Here is an 18,857-nt window from a genome sequence, read left to right on the forward strand (position 1 = left end):
AAATTACCACTTGTCAATGTTTAAAATACTGATTGATAAATGACTGTGCCAAAACTGATAACACGACAGCTTTTATTTTCTAATATTCCCGGTTACCACATTCTGCTACTTCAAGATACAGATATAGTAGGGTTTTTTTTTCTTTTCTATTTCCCCAAGTACTTCAGTGAAAGACAATTTAATCTAATACAAACCTAACAGGTACTGTGTAATGATTGGTCCTGATATACATTATATACTATTCTTCTTGCCAAAATAAACCTACTGGCGATTTAGTGATACGGGTAGATCCAAGTTTCACATTTCATCAAATGCTAGTAATCTGTTTTATCAATATAAACTGCATTTTAATGAAAAAATTCTTTTCTTCAGTACACTTCACTTTTAATGCCCCAGAGTATAATAATTCGTTCATGCTGTAGAACAAGAATGTTTTACAAGACCTTAACTCTCCAGAGAAATTTCTCTGTAAATACAAAATGCAAGTTTTATGGGAATGTGTTGTATGCAACATGAGCAGTACCCAACATAATAAAAAACTAGGTTGCACAGAGAATTCTGCTTAAGTATCCTTGTGAGCTATTGTGGGACTAAATGGTTATTATGGCAGCACTGAGTTGAATACCTATCCGACAGATAAAAGAGAGTCAGTCAAACTACTTCTGCCTCTGGACAGATAAAAAGAAATGAGTTTTTTTTAGAAAGTTTTGCAAAATAAATACATCCCAGCAGACCATCCAGCCAGGCTCTCCTTTAGGAGGGCACCGCTGGTTTGCCACTGGTGAACTGTGGGGACAAAACTCATCTGTTTGGCTTCTGAAGAGCAAGCAGTGGGGTGCTCTGGGCCAATGGCTGCTCCCCAGGGCTAGAATAGAAACTCTGGCATCATCCCCTGAAGGCACAGAAAGCAAGAACTGCAGGAAGCACCAGTGAGCGGGGATGCTTCATCCCATTCACCCAACTCATGGCTAGAATCCTCCATGTTGTGCCCCTTTTAAGCCAGCACTGCGCTTCCCTCCCAATAGGTGTCATGCCCCAGATCTTGCGAGCATCCCTCCTGCCTGTCGACACCAGCCCTCAAACTCTGCTTGCAGCAGGTGAGGAGGAAAGCCATTCAGTGCAGCAATTTCCATCATCCAGTTCTTCAGCAGCAAGCCCCAAGGTAGGAGCAGGCTATCGGCGTTATTTAATTATGCTAATTACCCATAAACTGTGGTGACAGGGAGGCTATGCCTACCAGAGGGCACCATGGAGATGCCCAAGCCACCTCTAAGTGCAGTAGCTAGCCTCAAAGCTGGAATCACTATCATTAGCATCATACTCCACCTAAGCCAGTAAATGCTACTGCATGGAAGGCTAATTAGTCTTCTAACTGCTCTTCTAAGGTATATCACACAAGACTGGTAGTGAGAGCTCACTTGGGTACCGCTGTAGAGCATCCCTTGGTGCCACGCAGCCACATCCCCAGCACCTGTCCATAGCTTTGTGCCTGGGGATTCAGGTCTGTCCCTGGTTGTGGACATTAGCATATTCCAGCGCTGCAAAGCTATCGTGTGGCGTTAATTACAAAGGAAGGGGGAGTTAGTTATCAAACTCTTAGTTATCTAAACAGAGGTATCAGGTTCAGCCCTGCAAGCCTGATCCCAGTGATGCAAGTCGCAAGAATTATTGTTTTTATTCCCCAAAGCAGGCTCCTCCCCACGTGACAGTGATGTTTCTTTACCAGATACACTGTCAGCGCCTTCCAGAAACCTCTGCTTTAGTCAGAAACTCCCCTCACTGGTCAGAAAGCATTTTCAAAATCAGAAAATTCTGTCTCTCTTACACTATAACTAACAAATATAAAATCAAGCGGTTGAAAACGTCCCATTAACTGTACTACCTTATAAAAGCAAATTAAGAAACAACGTTCTAAAATCTTTAATTCTACTCCTAAATGCGTAACGCAGACAGCACGAGATACCAGCTAAAGAAAAACCATTAAAAGAAACCATTGCCATCTTCTGCTGTCATCCCCGTGCTCCTCATCTTTCTTTTGTATTAGTCTACTTTAGTCCAACTTGCATTTGGAGCTCTTAGGAACGTTAATTCCTTCTTGCTTATAAAAGTACCTCCCTTTTCTACCGCATTGTGGTGATGGTAAAGACATACCACAATTAGAGGACCAGCGATAACAACCGAAATCTATCTTACAATCTGCACCGGAACGAATTGCATGGAGCACCCAACCTGACCCAGCTTTGGCAGCTGCCAGCAATGGAATGGATGCAGACAGACCAAGAGAATGCACCAAAAAGACCAACAGAGGTGTTCCAGCAGGGCTTGCTGGCACAACGAGAGGCAGCTGCCAAAGATAACATCATTAGAAAGAGAATTTTGTTCTCGGACTATAGTTTGTGTGTGCGCAAATAAAAATACATTTTATCAAAATGGATTCTGTTGATCCTATAGAAAAAAAAATGGTTTTTTTTTTTGGATTATAACAGAAAATAAATTGAAATTTAATAAATGACAGCATAAGCGTGAATTACAACGTATTTAATTCACTGTGATGTTGAAGAAAAAAGTCTGATGCACAGCACATATGGCATGTAAGATCAGCTACGGGTATGCATCTCTTGCAACACCTATGCACTATGAAGTGGCATGAACTTGGAATGCTCTTTGTCTATAAGCTTAGAAGTCTTGTGCTATGTATTTCTACATAATTTACTTGTATCAGAATGTATAAAAAGGAGCATTTGTCATCAGAAACGACAGAGGATGAATCCATATGGAATAGCCGTGGTACCGCAGGGTCCAGGATGGAAGCTAGTCATCGTCAGAACCAGAAAACAGGAGGATTAGCCCAAGTTTCTTACTCTGCTGAATCCTCCAATCTTTTCATCTCCTCTCACGGCCTGATAAGGCCCACCAGATCTGTGTTTGCTCAGGGAACAACAGGAGGTGCCCTTATGATGAATCTTTCCCATAAAATAATTCTCTTCGCAAAAGGCATCAGTAACTTCTTCTCGTAGGTAGCAGGAAAGCAGTGATTAGATGCCCATCCGAAACAGTTAAATTACACATATGTGTAATGCTGCATCTCACAGTATCTCCCCAGCCATTACTCCTTCACCCTTAAGTGATCACTCACTGCCCTGCTTGTGTCAGTTTGCGCAGCCATCATCTACAGTAATCATATTAAGAGGTAAATACATTACAGGATTTACTCGTTCGACATGCTCTTTCAATACGGTTTTTGATCAAAGGTCAGATGTGCTTTCCTTTATTTTACCCCACAATTTTGGTGTTAATCTGAAATAATCTTTCCATGATGACTAGCACAAGCGTGAGGCTGATTTCTTAGATTGCTGAAGTCCAGATGAAGATTACATTTGAGACATACACACCCCTCGACATTCACACGCGAAATAAAAGAGGTCAGAGGAAAGAAAAAAATCACCCTGGCTATTTTGCCTTCAGAATTTTTAAATATTTTCCCAACATCTCAGCAAAATTATGCATTTTAAAAAGACTGCAGGCACTGAAATGATTGTCAGTCATGCAAATAATCACTTACTTACACTGTATGAGTTTGGTTTGGATAAAGCAAATTACCATTTGAAAATAACTTGAAAAACACTCTGGGCTAAGAGCTTGCTTTATAAATTTTAGCTTGGCCACAATTTTTCTTAACCTTTTTCTCCTCAATCTCCATTCTGTCACTGCAGGAATTCGGTCTAAATTAAAAAAACCAAACAGCATTCAGCTGCCACAGGTGCATTCACCACCATTTAAAGCATGATCCTGCAAAGAAATAGTACATATCAGCTGCAGTTGAAGGTCACAACATAAAGAATTTCAGAGTAACGCAGAAGACTGACACAAGATTTCCTAGCTATGCCAAAAAACCATGAGACCCTTTTACAATGGCTCAGTATCGAATATGTGAAACAGCCACAGAGTTCCCTCACTTTAAAGATACGCTCTCTAGGAAGCAATAGCAGATCTGTAGAGAGGTACAGGTAATGATCTCCTCTGCCACCCTGAGAGACAAGGCCCCAAGCAACACTGGAGGATTTTAACACACTTGCCAAACACACAGATTTGAGGCTTCACATTAGACATGGATTTTTAAAGGATTTGCATCAGCGCTTTAGAATTTTGTGCAGTGACTGAAATGCAAACCTTGCTCCACAACATCAATGGAATGCATGGCCTGATACTAAAAATCTCTCGACCTCGAACTGCCACAACCACACGCTTGGTCTTTGGAGTGGCTGTAAGTACAAGCAGGTCAGGACAAACATCTCACGTGAGCAGAACTGTCACCAGATCAGAAGCTGGATCCTTGCAGTCACGACGCTGCTTTCCACCCTTACTCTGACAAAACGCGTACCCAGCATCGTGTCGTAAGAGTATAATCAAATTGCAGAATCAAACTATCTCTATTTAGTACCGGTCCCATCGAAGCAAAAGTTCCTGTTCAGTGGGAGGAAAGTTCTTTGTAATAGGAAAAAACAATTGTGCCAGGTTTAATCAAAAGTGAAAGGGATCTGGCGAATGTTCCCTTGGAGCCACATAACCCGCTGCTAATTTCAGGATGGGCTCTGAAACAAGGGTAATAAAAAACGTCCTTCGTAGTAACTGAGGAGGACTGAAGAGCAACTGCAACTGCAGCTAATGCCAAAATCTGCAAGTCTGCTCCATGCTACTGAAACGCTTTTCACCTACCTGGGAAGCAATAAAATGAGAGGTAAGGGAGGGGGGGAAGGAATAAAATCCCACTACAACATACCAAGGGAAATATAGCTTCTCCACTACAGCCTTATCGCTGTTAGCGTTCTCTAGAATTTCTTTCTCCTCCTTGACCTCCCCTGTACAAACAAATACACGGAGCTGAGGCACAGTCAACTTTTTAGAAACTCAAACAAGTGGGAAATCATTCGCACCGAGCGACGGGGGTTTGTGCGCTGCCCCAGCAGCCTCTGAGTACTGAAGTACACTCACTGAGCAAGGCAGGGTGCGTATCTTCCAGCTCCCGACTTAACAATGCTGTAACTGATTAGTTAAGACTTGACCATAAATAGGTAGTTTTGACAGACTGGAGGCAATTTATGACGTGGAAAATGTACTGACCTGCTCACATCAGGAAACCTGACTGGAAAATAGAGAACTTGGCACTTGGGTCTGATTATTTTTTCCAAATCCTTTGGTCTGTGGTCAGGAATCAGCTTCATAAATTTTCCAATGGATGTAAGAAACGATTCCATATTAAAAGCAGAGTTGAACACCACAGTATCAGCAACCAAACTGTAAAAAGTGGTGAAGGTTAATGAACACTGCTGTTGCAAAAAGAGTGCAGCTATTTTAAATGCAATGAAAACAGGACACACATTCTCATATACAAAAGGTATGATGGGAATGCCAATTAATACTAGCCTTTTCAGGTGAACCATAAGTAGCGTAAGTATCTTAATTAGAAATGTTCCTATTTCTGGATTTCTGCCTTTTTATACTTTGAATTATTGTTGAACTTTTTTTTTTTTTTTAAAGCTAATAACTATGTATTATTGTCAATCTAAAGGAGCAGATCCCATTCCGTCCACGGTTCACTTTCCATTTATAACATGGGTAAGACTAATATTACTGTCCTTGTTTTTCAAAAACCCTAAAAACAGATCAAGCATACTGTAATATGACTTTGGTAGAACCTGGAAAAAGACTCCTTACAGAAAACCCTTTGTACTGAAGCACAACTTACCTTTGGTTAACCTACCTTTGACTGGCCAAGTGGGCCACGGACTGGGATAACAAAGAGAAACCATTTTGGTTTTTTTTAACCCATGCATGAAAAGTGCACGCACTAAACAAAAAGTAGATACCACATAGCACACAGTAACAAATAAAAAAAAGTTTGGTATGCTAACACGGTGTGTGGTTCCTCAGCGTCGTGTTTGAAAATCAATCAGGTCAAAAGATTTCAGATGCAGTTGAAACAGTAATTTAGGAAACGTTCCTCAACTTGAGAGTTGGTCAGGAGACAGTAGAAAGATACCCAGGCCCTGAAGGCCCTGAAGTATCTGGAATTGTGCATGGGAAGCTCTGACACAGCCTGGGCTGCCCTGGCAGACACAGCACCAATGGAGGTAAGGAGTGTTTTGTGGCCAGTTGTTTTTCTCACCATGTTACATGCAGTAATACAGACCCACGGGCTGTAAGACACATTGAGGACGTGTTCATAAGTCACTGGGCTGGTGAGAAGTGTATTTGAGGTGCAAGCCTGTCATTCATCCTCACGGCACTGCACTACTGCTTGGCCAAGGAAGAAAACTGACACTGGTCCCCAAAGAAGCAAAAAAGCAGGAAAAGCAAAAAGAGAGAGAGAAATCATCCTTTTCAACAGGCCACGGGAGTCAAAATGTTTTCAGAATCCCCCACCCTCCCCAGTCTATGATTTTTTACTCTTTGCTTCCCAGGACACCGACGCTCCAGCCACCCCTCCTGCATTGCCTTCCAGATGACACGAAGCAACAGGAGCCACACAGCTCTCTGCTGCTGGCAGCTAGCAAAGGCTCCAGACACTTCCACCTCTCTCTGTCTCGTATATTGAGCCTCATCTGTTCAGCTTTATCCTGGAGGCTGTGTGTTGCACCGCAAACCTGAACACTCTAGTCATCCTTGCAGCCCGAGCTGCTACAAGGGAAGGAATTCCACCATTGAAGAGTGTGACTTTATTACCAGTATCACCTCAACCCTTCTGAATCATTGAGGAGAAAATAAAATCTCCCTTAATGACTCAAGAAGATTCCAAGCGCTCCAATTTCAATTTTCTCCAAAACAGCAATGCAAAACTGCATGGAAAGATAGAGTTGGAAATACACTGAAATCTGGAAATGTGTATTTTCATGTTTCTAGCATTTCCAACAGATTTGGAAGATGGAAGATGGCATTTCTTTGCAGATGACCGCTAGGTAGTTACACACTGCACTGAGGAGATGCATTCCCATTTGCTCTTAAAAATGGGGCTTACACAGCAACAAAAATGAAAGATGGGAATTGTATAATTACATAGAGATGCTATTGGAGGCTGAAGGAAACAGAATGGAGCATCTGTAGAAGACTTTTGGGGGGAGGTGAGGCAAAAAGAATTTTATTACTTTAAAAATGCATGCTTTGAGGACAATGTCTGTCAGCTTACAATACAAAAATAACTGCCACAAGAAAGCAAAACATACTAAAAAAATATTCCTCAATATTCCACAAAAAGATATCTTTATGGTGTAAAATCCAAATATGAATGCTGAAGTTTTCCCCGGATTGTTTGCTATCCTCTCCCACTCTACTGCTCAAGCAGTGAAATGTGTGCAAATGCAGTGGCAGCAGTAGTAGCAGCTGCAGGATGGCCAGAGTGTACCCTGAGAAACCTAACTACCAACTGGCCTACATTATAATGATGCAAAAAGCTTAACTTGTATCTTGAAATGCTCAGTCCCTGGTCCTCATAATTCTCCTAATAGCAGTCACGAAAGAAAAGAACACGCAAATCAATTTATTGCAGTTCTCAGAACAACTCAGTTTTGCTGTTTCACTTAGGTTTGTACAGAGTCTAACCACAAAGCTTTTCAGTGTGGTGGTTATTAACTTCTTTCATTAACTTAGATTCAAGAAATACATTTGTTTTTAGCAACAATAAAGGACCGCAGCCTTTAAAACGTCTGGGTATTTTAGCACTGCACAATTCCTGAATACCAGATGAAAAAAAAAAAAAAGGATTTATCTGGTATGTTTACTGCCCTCTCTTCACAAGAAATGTGCGGCATTACGTTTTTATTTCTGTTTATTTCCCTAAAACCCTCTCTATAATTTCAGTTGGATGCAGTAAAAGCTCTGGCCGAGCAGGAGGTGCTTAGATGGAGCTCTGCTAAGCAGACATGAAACAAAGCATCTCGCTCGTTAAGGCCAAGATGGGGCAAAACCCACACAACTACCAGGTATGGCACAGTAAGCACGCAGAATCACAGGATGGCTCGGGTTGGAAGGGACCTTAAAGATCACCTGGTTGTGTGCCCATGCTGTGGGCAGGGCTGCCACCCACTACCGGTGCTGGTATGACTGCACTTTTACGCACTGAGATGAGCGGATAGAGGATGTGGTTTTAGCCAGGATCCTTTTCTCAGCTCCTCTTCGGGATGCTGCTTGTACCTCTGCGTGCTGCAGTCTCTTCAGTTTAATGGAGGAGGACACCTCAGGGCGGGCGACGTTGAGCATCGGTACGGAGAAGGACACATGAAACAACACAGAGAGGTGCGAGAAACACGTACCATGAAAGAATCTGGTTGTATCCGTACTGAAAATCCCTTTCCTTGCATTTCTGGACAGGATACGCCAATTGGTTCTCATGGAAGTAGAGGACCTTTTTCAATTTGCCCAGGTCAGGGCGCAGGGCAGCGAGTTCAGCCAGGTTAAGCACGGAGCTTGCAAAGAGGATCCTGGAAACAAGGAGAGCAGTGTTTACTGCCCGTGAGCGTGCTCGCAGGGGTCACCCCTTACCCTTCGCCTCCCCTTCTCCCCCCCAAGAAAAACATAACCCCTATAGGGACACATCAATAGCTAAGCCTTAATACCATGTAGCAGCATTCGAAGTTTTGATCTCTTAAAAAGCAGCTGCTAAGAACCCAACTAGAAAAGCATTGAATCTCATTGGTCTTCCCAGCTCAGTTACAGAGAGATGCAAAATAAAAAAGCTGGATGGATTTTATTGAAAAAGGCAAGAAAAGCTGTATCTGAAGGACAAATGGAACAAAGATAAGGCTGACTAGGGAATACTTTGCTTGCCAGTTTCATTACACTTTACTTCTTTATGCAACCAACTACTGAAATTCAATATATGAGCAGGAATGGCACATGTTCGTGTTATGACACAAACCCTTTTGATTTATGCAGTACACTTATCTAGTGTAGTCTCTTTTTTTCACCCTTTTCCTATGTTTTATTTTCTCATTTTTCTTAGGTATCCTGTATAACGAAATGTTTTTGTATCCTCGCACCCTGGCATTGCCGTAGCACTCTTGCTATTCCACAGTCCACAGCACTGCTCACATCCATCAGGTATATTAAGCAGGCACAAACAACACTAACAAGCTGGTGTCTCAGCCTTGTATAACTTAACACGCTATCAGAAAATGAGCTTATTTAAATACCTAATAGCAAATTGTGACCCTGCTGAAACCAGTAGCAAATTTCCCATAATTTCTCCACAATTACATGAGTGCCTCCTGTCCCCTGGTCAGCACAGCCTCCAAATCAACTGAATTCTGAATCTACACACAACCACAGACACTCGTGTTATAAATTTCTCATCACAAAGGATAAAAAAAAAGCATAGAGATCAGGTATTTTATTGCACATTAAACATTAAGCTTTAATATAGTACTTTTTAATGTAGCACGTTTCTGACTTTTTGTTGGCTATTTGCCATTTTAGTAATTCAAGAACGAGATTTGTGACATGCTTAATTTTTTCTACAATCTTTTCGATTTCTTTCTATTTTTACATAGATTTAGTGCTCAAGCGTAGTGCCGAGCTCACATCATTAATGCTATAACCTTCCAACTCTGGCCGTCAAACTCAAAACTTGTGAATTGCCCCAAATAACCACACACATACACATCATATATGTACCATAACGTTACCTTTGCTACTACACACACTGTCTTTGAGCAATCTGCATCTAGAGAACACGCACTTCCTAGAGAACTCATCCTGCATCCGTCTTCATCAGTGCGAATCAATGCTAATCTGAAAGGCTTACGAAAGGAAAAGATGAATGTGACTGCTTTGTTCATCAAATATTTGGTACTTCTAAAAGGACTGTTAAACGGAATAGCAATGAAGACACGAGCACCGCTTTACTACGAGCCACCCAAAGACCAAAAAAGCAGCTGTTAGCTAAGTCACCACTTGTTTGCCACGCAGAGTGACAGCCTATGGGGCTCACCATGACTGGGGCCAGGCTCAAAGCAGATGGGAGAAAGCTTCCTACTGCAGGTACAACGAAGCAAAAATAAGACCGCAAAAATCAGATTAATGGCTGCTTGGAAAAATGCTGGACTGCGTCGTGGCTTATCCTTCCTTTTCCATTCCACGGGTATCTCAGAAATTCTCTTTCTGCAATGAGTTGGGAACAAAATGAACTGGTGCAGGAGGGTGCCTATGAACTCAGCTGCGTTTGAATGAGGAAGAGAAAAGGAAGAGGTGAAAGGAAGAGATGGAACATGGGGACTGAAGGCAGGGGCAGCAGCACAGAGCAGGACACACACGCCAAGGTGGGAAGAGCACGGTGACGGTGTCAGGGCCAGAAGACAAGAACAAGAGCTGAGGTTGGAGCCTGGGCACAGCCACGCAGCTCTGCAGCACCCAAATCCACTCAGGTGGACAAAGGCAGAGCAATAGGAAAAAAGATGGTTATACCCACAGGAAAGGAAAGTAATTCCTGCAGACAAACTGAAGGAAGTTGAGTTGGACTAGATGACCTTAAAAGGTCCCTCCCAACTCTAAGGATTCTGTGATCCCATGACCGTAATACAACAGCACTGCTGCAGGGAGCCAGAGGTGGGCTTCTCTTAAGGCAAGAAAAGGCCAAAACTTGGGAAGAATGCAAGAGCCAGACCTAAATTTTCTACAGTGTAAATGGGAAGCGATAAGAGCCAACAAGCAGCTCCCTTAGCACTGCCCAGCTCATATATAAACCAGCATCGAGAGAAAACTGTTGCCATTACTAAAAAAATTCTGATTCAGAAGCTGAAAGGACACTGCTTACGTTTCTTACGGCAAAAAAAAAAAAAATGTTGAATTGGTAACAACATTAGAAAACACCTTTCCTCATTCGCTTGCATCGCTTCTCAGTGCTTCCAGAACTGAATGCACCGTGCACGAGATGCTCTCCTGTTTGTTTCTTTGCTGATGTAAAAGCTGCTAACTACCAGCAAGGAGCACTTGCTCCAGCTTTGCGAGCCTAAATAGCACCTGACAGCCCAAGTCACTTCGAACATGCCCACAGAGCAGCGTGGACGTGGCTAATGGACTCACACAGGGCACTGGAGGATATGCTGCCGTGGATTTCCACTTAACACCTATTACAAGGGGAAGAAGGGAAAGTTTATTATAATGTAACGTGCGACATAAATATATGTCGGTTGTCATTCTATGTGACATCGACTTTCATTTTACCTCGGGTTATTATTTAAGTAATAAATCCTAACAAGGTGAGCTTTATCATCCCAGCGAGTGTATCCGGGAGGTAGAGACACAAGGTGATAGCAAGAACGCTCGAAACATGATAATTCCTGACAGCTGCTGCTTGAGCACAAGTTAAATTGAACAGTTTATCTCAGCATAAAGATGTTATAAGGTTTTATGTTTAATTTAAAAAAATTAACATAAAACCCAGAGAAAGCAGAGTTAGGCAATCTTTCACAAACATGACATACTACAATCACTGTATAAGCTGGATTAGTACTTATTACCATGCTACTAGAGAATTAAGCTGTTTTTAGACCACCAAAGAGCTTTAAATTGCAACTTTTGTCTCTGTAAGAGAAACCTATATTTAAAACGTCTGCTAAATTCAAATTAACTGCTACATCATTAGCTTGCCACCTCACAAAAAAAAAAAAAACACATTTAAACCGCTATTACAGTATTCTTATCCAAACCTATCACTGCTGCAACACACAATACGGCAGCAGCCCTCCATAAATACAACGTGCAAAGTGTCACAGAGCTGAAGGTCAGGCTGGTAACGCCCCAGCTGTCCTCCCCAGGACAACCCCGAGCACTTTGCAGCCGCCGGGACATGGTGCCCAGCAACACCAGTGCCTCGGAGGCCGGCCAGACTGCAGGGCCACCCTCCGCACAGGCTCTGGTTTTACGCTGAGCTTGTGTTTAATTTGAAGCACTTCATCGTCCTCCTGACTTCTGAGGAACGGCTCACGTGAGTTAAGCGGGTGCTTAATTCATACACGTATTCACGGGAGGGAGGCCGAGCAGGCTTGCAGGTTGAGAGCAGCGCTGGGTGCGCAGAACGACCTGACCTTTGTCTTGCCCGTGGTTTTATTTCGAAGAACTGAAAAGGACTAGAATTAAAAAATGAAATAAAAATAGTAAAAACTTTCATATTATCAGCCGATAATACGTATCAGCCTGATACGGGTTTCCATTTATATCAAGCAAAATATAGAAGTAAAGGTGCTGAAATATTTTTGTTTAATAGATCTTTGTGTCACGTAGCCACGATTTATTCTTGCAAGAAACTGCCCTAAATCTTTCAGTTAAATTCCCATGCAGCCTAACTAAAAACACATTTCACCTTCCCCTTGGGAGAGCACACAGTTCCTATTTACCTATCTGTGGATCTGGAGACGGAACCCTCTGGCTCACTGACAGCTGGTCGGCACCAGGACCCTTGCAGCCTGGCAAGGGGCACTACTGGAGGGAAGGGAATGAGCATCCTCATAGAACACCTCACACTGGGAGGGAATCACAAGGACCAGCAAGTCCAATGCCCAGCACCATGCAGCACCACTCAAACCCTATGGCTGAGAGCGGTGTCCCAGCGCTCCCTGAGCTCCACCGTGCCCACTGCCCTGGGGAGCTGTGCCATGCCCAGCACCCCCTGGGACACAGCCCCTTCCAAACACCCAGCCTGCGTTGTCTTCATGTTCCTCAAGAACAAACCTGAGGGTTCTGGTTCCTCCACCTCATGCCCTAGCACACCCTGGATTTCCACCCAGCCATCCGGACACGTCCACTGATTTGGCTTGAAGGTGTTTTTCAACTGTAAGCCGCACACCAAAAGGCAACATTAACCTGTGCAATGCTAAACAGACCACCTACTTTCATTCAGTGTCACACATTTTTTTAGGATCAACTCGCAGAAGTTGTATTCTTGTCACTGTACCAAGAATATAGTGATTGCAATCAGAAAATGCTTTTCCATTTCCCACTGAACAATAGATGCCCCTGAATTTCTAAATAATAAATACTAATCAATGATAATATATGACAGTACACAATATAATATAAATTAACTCTAATTTTTTTGGACATGCAATGCACAAATGTCAAAAATGCTTATAGATACTATAATATATATCTCATAAATTACACTTTTATAGATAGAGCATAATTTGAAATGTTTACAGAAATAATTAAGTCTTACTATTTGAACATTCTTTATTTTTCAAAACAAATCACAAGGGTTGTCATGCCTTTCATCTTAATTAGGCCACGTGTTTGTCTTATTTATTTGTTATGTACTGTCATAAACGTTTACAAATATTAACCGTAAAGAAAAACATTTTTTCCTCTTGCTGTAATTACTATATAGAGCACAATGACAGATATTCGTGGCTCCTACCAGTTCAATAGTTTGGGATTTGGAGTTGGTCTTGTATACTGAAGCACATTAGAAATGAATATTGTCTTTTAAACTCATACTTCAAATCCTTTTTCTTATGCCTGTATGTAAAATGACATCCTCTCTTCCTTGTTTTATTGTACGCTACTCAGGACAGGAGTTGAAATTCTTCTTCTTGCCGTCACAGACCTTAGCTCCATTTTCCAAAAGAATTCACCGCCTAGAAATCCAATTTTCCCTTTCTTCATGCACACCATGTCCCAAACAAAGCTCTAAACCATCTGCCTAAGCATCTGCTATTTGACGTTCCTGGAGCAGAGGGGGCTGTGTGTCCAGCCCCATTGCTGCCGGTCCCACCCTTCTGTTTCCCTACCAACATCTTCAGACTGCTGCCATGACTTCAGGTAGGATCTTCCAGAGCCTCCAGTCCTAGCCCACTGACTCCACTGACATTAGTCAGCAAAAGCAGACATACAAAACAGCCACTCTCTCTCCTTTCAAATATTCAAGAGGCCACGCAGATGCAATAGGTTTTTCAGTTGTAAACCATTTGGGTTCTCCATCAATCCTTCCTTTATCTCAAGAGATACTGAAAATGAAGTGAAAGCAGTTAAAACTACTTTAGTATTTAACACTGAGAGGTAAGCTTGAAAGAGACTAATTCAAGGAGAGCCTTTTCAGGTTTTTGGGAGAGGTCATATTTTGTTTGCATTCCTTTGGTTTTTAGGCAACAGCACTGAAGCTTCTTCCGTTTTATTAAGTGTGTAGCATTATTATCTTTCCCTGATTTGTAATTAAATTTGGCTTCAATTAATTACTGACAGATGCACATTTTTACTTTAGCGGCCAGATTGCTCACCATGGGCTACATCGTCCTCTCTGTTTCCATGAAGAGAGAGGTCGAGACCGAGCAGCTCTTGCTGTGGTGATGGGGGAAGGAGAGAGCCATGAACCCACATCATCTTCCTCGTTCAGATCTCACACTGTCAGCACTAAATAATGAAGCGAAGGCATCTTATTAGGGCAGAACATAAGCAAAACAGGATGGCCTACTAGTGAAAAGGAGCCAGTGGATGGCTTATGAGAGACGTACAGATCAATTCTGCTCAAGTATATGCTGTGAAGTGCATTTGCAAGAGCAAATAAAACACAAGGAAAAAAAGTAAAAGAAAGAGAAGGCAACAAATGCACAAGGGAGAATGTAAAGGATGTAGGGATGCACAGTGAAAAACCTTTTAAAGGCAAAAACGTGTTAAATTGGTGTTCTTACCCCAAACTAATCACGTAAGACTCACATAGCTTTGTTCATTGTTTTGAAGTCTGCAACTTCATTTAACTGGGTCTCTTATCTGTCTAATTCTGGAACAACAACATAAAAAGCTATGCCAAGTGGGTGGCATGAAAAATGCACCTCTTGGGTGGTAGGAACATGGAAAAGTCCTACGATGACACATCACAACGCTGCTCTTCAATAGCAAAGCCAAGGAAGGAACTTGAGGACAACGACGCCACATCAGATGGTGTTTCCTGAAGATAGCCTGAGTCATTTAAATGAAGAAACAAGTATTTTATCCAACTCTATCTGCGATGACTCCATTGGAATTATTTTTTATAGTGGTATGCACTCAGTGCATAGGCATACACAGTGCATAGGGCACGTATCTGCTGCTCTGTGCAGTGCAGAGTGCCCTTAAACAAAGACCCTTTCCTCAGCCTTAAAAACAAGACTTAAATGGCAACACCACATAACGGCTGAAATGCAGAATGCAAACAGAGCAAGTACAGTGCAGGCTTCTCTGTTCTGAGCGTAGGATTTCTACCCAGGAAGCTGCCAAGGGATGGAGGGAACCGACTGAAAGAAAGAAACCTGAGAAATCTAAGAAAGGGGGATACGAATGGACGCTTTGATGCATAAGAGGTAAATTAAAAAAAGGTTATTTTTCCTTCATTTAAAAAAAAAAAGGTTTTGGAAAAAATCAAAGCTCGAATCCTCTCCCAGTTTTCACATCTTAAATTAAAAAACCAACCAGAAAACCCGTGCACTTCACACGATCACAGAGAAAAGACGGGCAGGGTCTCAGCAGACTGGTTGGCAGTTTCATGTTTCAAGTGCCCCCAAAATTCTGTTCTCCAAAACATGTCTGACTGCCACCTGTTTTGTATGTTACTTTAGGCACTTCGATATGTAAATACTTTAAGACTTGTTTTCTTTTCTTTTCTTTTCTTTTTGGTAAATTTGAAGGGGATTGCTAAAAGGAACTTAGTTTTCTCAGCAAACGGCTTTCAGATTTTTCTAATATTCCATGTCTCTGATTTCATCTTGGATAATCTATAAACATCGAGTCCTTTTAAAAATATTTTTATGGAAGCTAATGCTCTTGCAGTTAGTTTTTCACCCCCCAAAAACGTCACTGCAGAGTGTCAATCCAAGGCAAAGCTACTGCTTCAGAATGGGGACCTCAAGAAAAGCAGGATTCTTCCCAGAAAACTAATACAGTCCTCGAAAAAACTCTGACTGTCATAAAACCTGAGCAGCTGGCAACTCTGTCACCATGAAGTATCCATATGGAAGACCGAGATGTGTCAAACTACCCAAAACGAGTTTGGATAGTGCAGAAGATGGAATAAATAATTCAGTATCTTCAACACTTTCAACAGCAGGTAGTAGATATGCTACCTGCTTCTACAATGTGCCAAAATGTAACATGCGAGTGAGAGCGAGGGAGAGAATGTGAGTATCTCCAACCTGTTTTCATGAGGATATTTTGCTCGAGGAAGTTCTCTTTTTAGAGGCATATGATCCGCATCAGATGTTTGTCAGGAGCAGGCAGCGCTACAGAACATTAGGAATAACTTAGTAACTTTAATATATGTTCACCAACTGCATACTGCTTCATATATATATATATATGAATATGTATGTGGTCATATATATCTGTGGGTGTATGTGTACGTATATATATACATATATATGAGAATCTTAATCAAATGTAACATAAAAATATAAGAAAAGTGAAAATATTTATTTCTCCCAACAGCCCTTCACACTTCTATAATGCACATTGCTGTGGCACAGTGACAGCTTCCTGCCTTAATACAAGTGAGCAGATGATTCAATATAATCAGCTAAACTTGCAATCACAGCTACAATTTAAACGTTTCTGGTCTGTGCTCATGGAGGCTGCAGGAGAACCCCACTGACACCAGGAATGGAAGGACCAAGCCCCTACCTGCAAGGAGCCAATGCTCAAGTAGCACATGGCCAAAAGCCTGGGGACAGCAGGCAGACCAATGTTCAGTGGTGTGCCAACAAGGAAAGTTTCAGCCTTCGCCTACTGCACGCTAATTTCAGCCCCTAGCCTCACTTATTCAATGGTTTCTGAATGTGGTACAGCTACCAGACTTGAACGATTACGCTGAAATGGCTGACTGACCAAATGAAGTGAGATTTCAAAGAAGTGAGACAAACGCCCTCCTTCAATTCAAAAGCTGCCAAACGTATTTCATCAAACTTTCAGAAAATAATTGTTTTGTCTGTTCTGAATTAAGCCTGAAGTGCTTTAAGAGAGGTTTCTCTACAAACATGGCTAAGGATCACAAAGGGGAGCATTTGGATTGAATGTAACCCTTCAGTCATCTATTTCTTAAGTAAAACTTGCAGCATGCCTGGCATATACCATAAACTGATTTATTTCCATTTACGTAACATGTTTTTTAAGTGTAATCTGAATTGATGCCCTTTCATTTTACTGCACATTATCACAGCAGGCCTTTCTCTGCAACGCCACCAGCAAAAGAGATGGACAAAAGGGCTCTTGGTTCCGCACCTGGGCAAGGCAGCTTGCACTGGGGCTCCTGCCATGGCAAGAGCTTGCAGTGAAAGAGAGAATTCAAAGAGAACGTGCCAACCATACACGTGAGAGCACCTGAAGCCTGAAGCCTTTTGCCCATTTTTGAGATGTTCTCCAGGTCCTGGCTAAAAGTTTTGCAGATGTGACCGCTACATCGCTATGCTACAGTCATCATCGGTCGATATTGACATATGGATGCGCTGTCCAAGTAAGCAAAGTGACCCCAGTGCTACCACACTTTGGGATTTCCCCGCACGGAAAAATCTAAATTAAAAAGTCATTATCAAAGGGTTTTTGGCTTGCAGATATTTTACAGATCATTCTCCCAACGTATCTCGCATGTAACTACGGCATCGTAGACTTCTGAATTCATTTTATCATTAAATAAAGCACCCGGCATGGAACGCCCATTACTCCCCAGTAACACGCAAGTGAAATACCACAGTGAGGAGAATATACCAGATACATTCTAATCTTTAAGATTCAGAAAGCGAGGCCGAAGCTTGCTTATCAAGGGCCATGAAGAGAGAGTGCCATGGTGAGAACTCAGGAGCCCAAGAGCCGGAGATAAGAGAAAGTCACGGTCTGGTGATTTAATCGATCTACGTATTATCATGTCACTCTGTCTACATATCTTATGGACCCTGCTCACCACAGTACCTGACACACTTCCTGAATGAAGTGTTATCTTCATGAGACCATACGCAGTATTTTCAGATAGCGTATTTTTAGGCACAGATATCACGTGTATATGCACATAGGTTTGTAGGCATTCACACAGAAATCTAAGCACACACACAGACAACATGCATCTATACTGTATATTTATACTTATTTTATGTAGTGCATAGATCTATCCTGCGCTTCTATCAAATTCCATGCTATGATTGTGAAACACTACCTTTAGAATTAATTATTTAAACTGGGGCCAGGAAAGTTGTTGACGACAGCTGATTTGTTATTGGGAAAAGATGGCGCATCTCTTCACCACAGAAAGCTAAAAATCTGTTTGAGGTGTCTGGCCGACATGCGTTCCTATCTGCAAAAACAGAGCGAAATGAAATGTTTTTGGACAAGGTCTCCAAATAACGCAGTTTTTCCGGTGATGCCTTTGGACTACGTGGAAGGCCTTTCAGGAGCACTCGAAAAGGAAACTTGACTCGAGCTGTTTGTCAGGATGACTGGAGGTATTCTCTGGAAAGTATTTCAAAAAGAGTTCTGGACCATTGGTAGTTGCACAGTCATATGGGATTCATTTTCTGTATATATCTCGATAGAGCGCTGGATGAAACAAATTAACTTTAAAATTCAAAGATCTTTATACAGCCCTTTGCTTTTAGGTACAGATATTTAAGCAATCTCTATTTCCTGCCAAACACTGAAATGGATATTGAATTACATTAAATTATTAAGGATACAACCAGTAAAATTTCTTTTCTGCTTTCTTTGCTAGCTGCTGCATCTTGGTATTTCTTGCACTGAGTATTAAAGACAGTTTAATATTATCTGTGATTGTAAGTCCTTCTCCAGTTAAAGCACTAAGCGCATGCAGGACATATGACAGCACCTCTGAAGCCAGCTGAGGGCCCCAGCTGCAGACCCAC

At 41.9% G+C, this 18,857-nt stretch overlaps 1 protein-coding gene across 22 annotated transcripts in view; it reads right to left on the bottom strand.

The window, feature by feature from the left end:
• Nucleotides 1-18,857, bottom strand: part of GTDC1 (glycosyltransferase like domain containing 1) — a 166,875-nt gene that overhangs the window by 75,688 nt on the left and 72,330 nt on the right. For 19 of the 22 annotated variants that reach the window (XM_021399420.1, XM_021399422.1, XM_021399421.1 and 16 more), the window contains 2 exons: nucleotides 8,307-8,474; nucleotides 5,122-5,295 (listed from right to left, as the gene is read on the bottom strand). The exons of 1 other annotated variant lie outside the window; for it this stretch is intronic. In XM_021399420.1, the coding sequence (XP_021255095.1) occupies nucleotides 5,122-5,255 (134 nt within the window). In that variant the 5' untranslated portion in view covers nucleotides 5,256-5,295; nucleotides 8,307-8,474. Of the gene's footprint in view, nucleotides 1-5,121; nucleotides 5,296-8,306; nucleotides 8,475-9,677; nucleotides 9,792-18,857 lie in introns of those variants that run through there. 2 more of the 22 variants (XM_021399438.1, XM_021399440.1) reach the window with 2 other exon arrangements.

The sequence above is a fragment of the Numida meleagris genome, chromosome 5 (assembly GCF_002078875.1).
Source record: "Numida meleagris isolate 19003 breed g44 Domestic line chromosome 5, NumMel1.0, whole genome shotgun sequence".
Classification (NCBI taxonomy): domain Eukaryota; kingdom Metazoa; phylum Chordata; class Aves; order Galliformes; family Numididae; genus Numida; species Numida meleagris.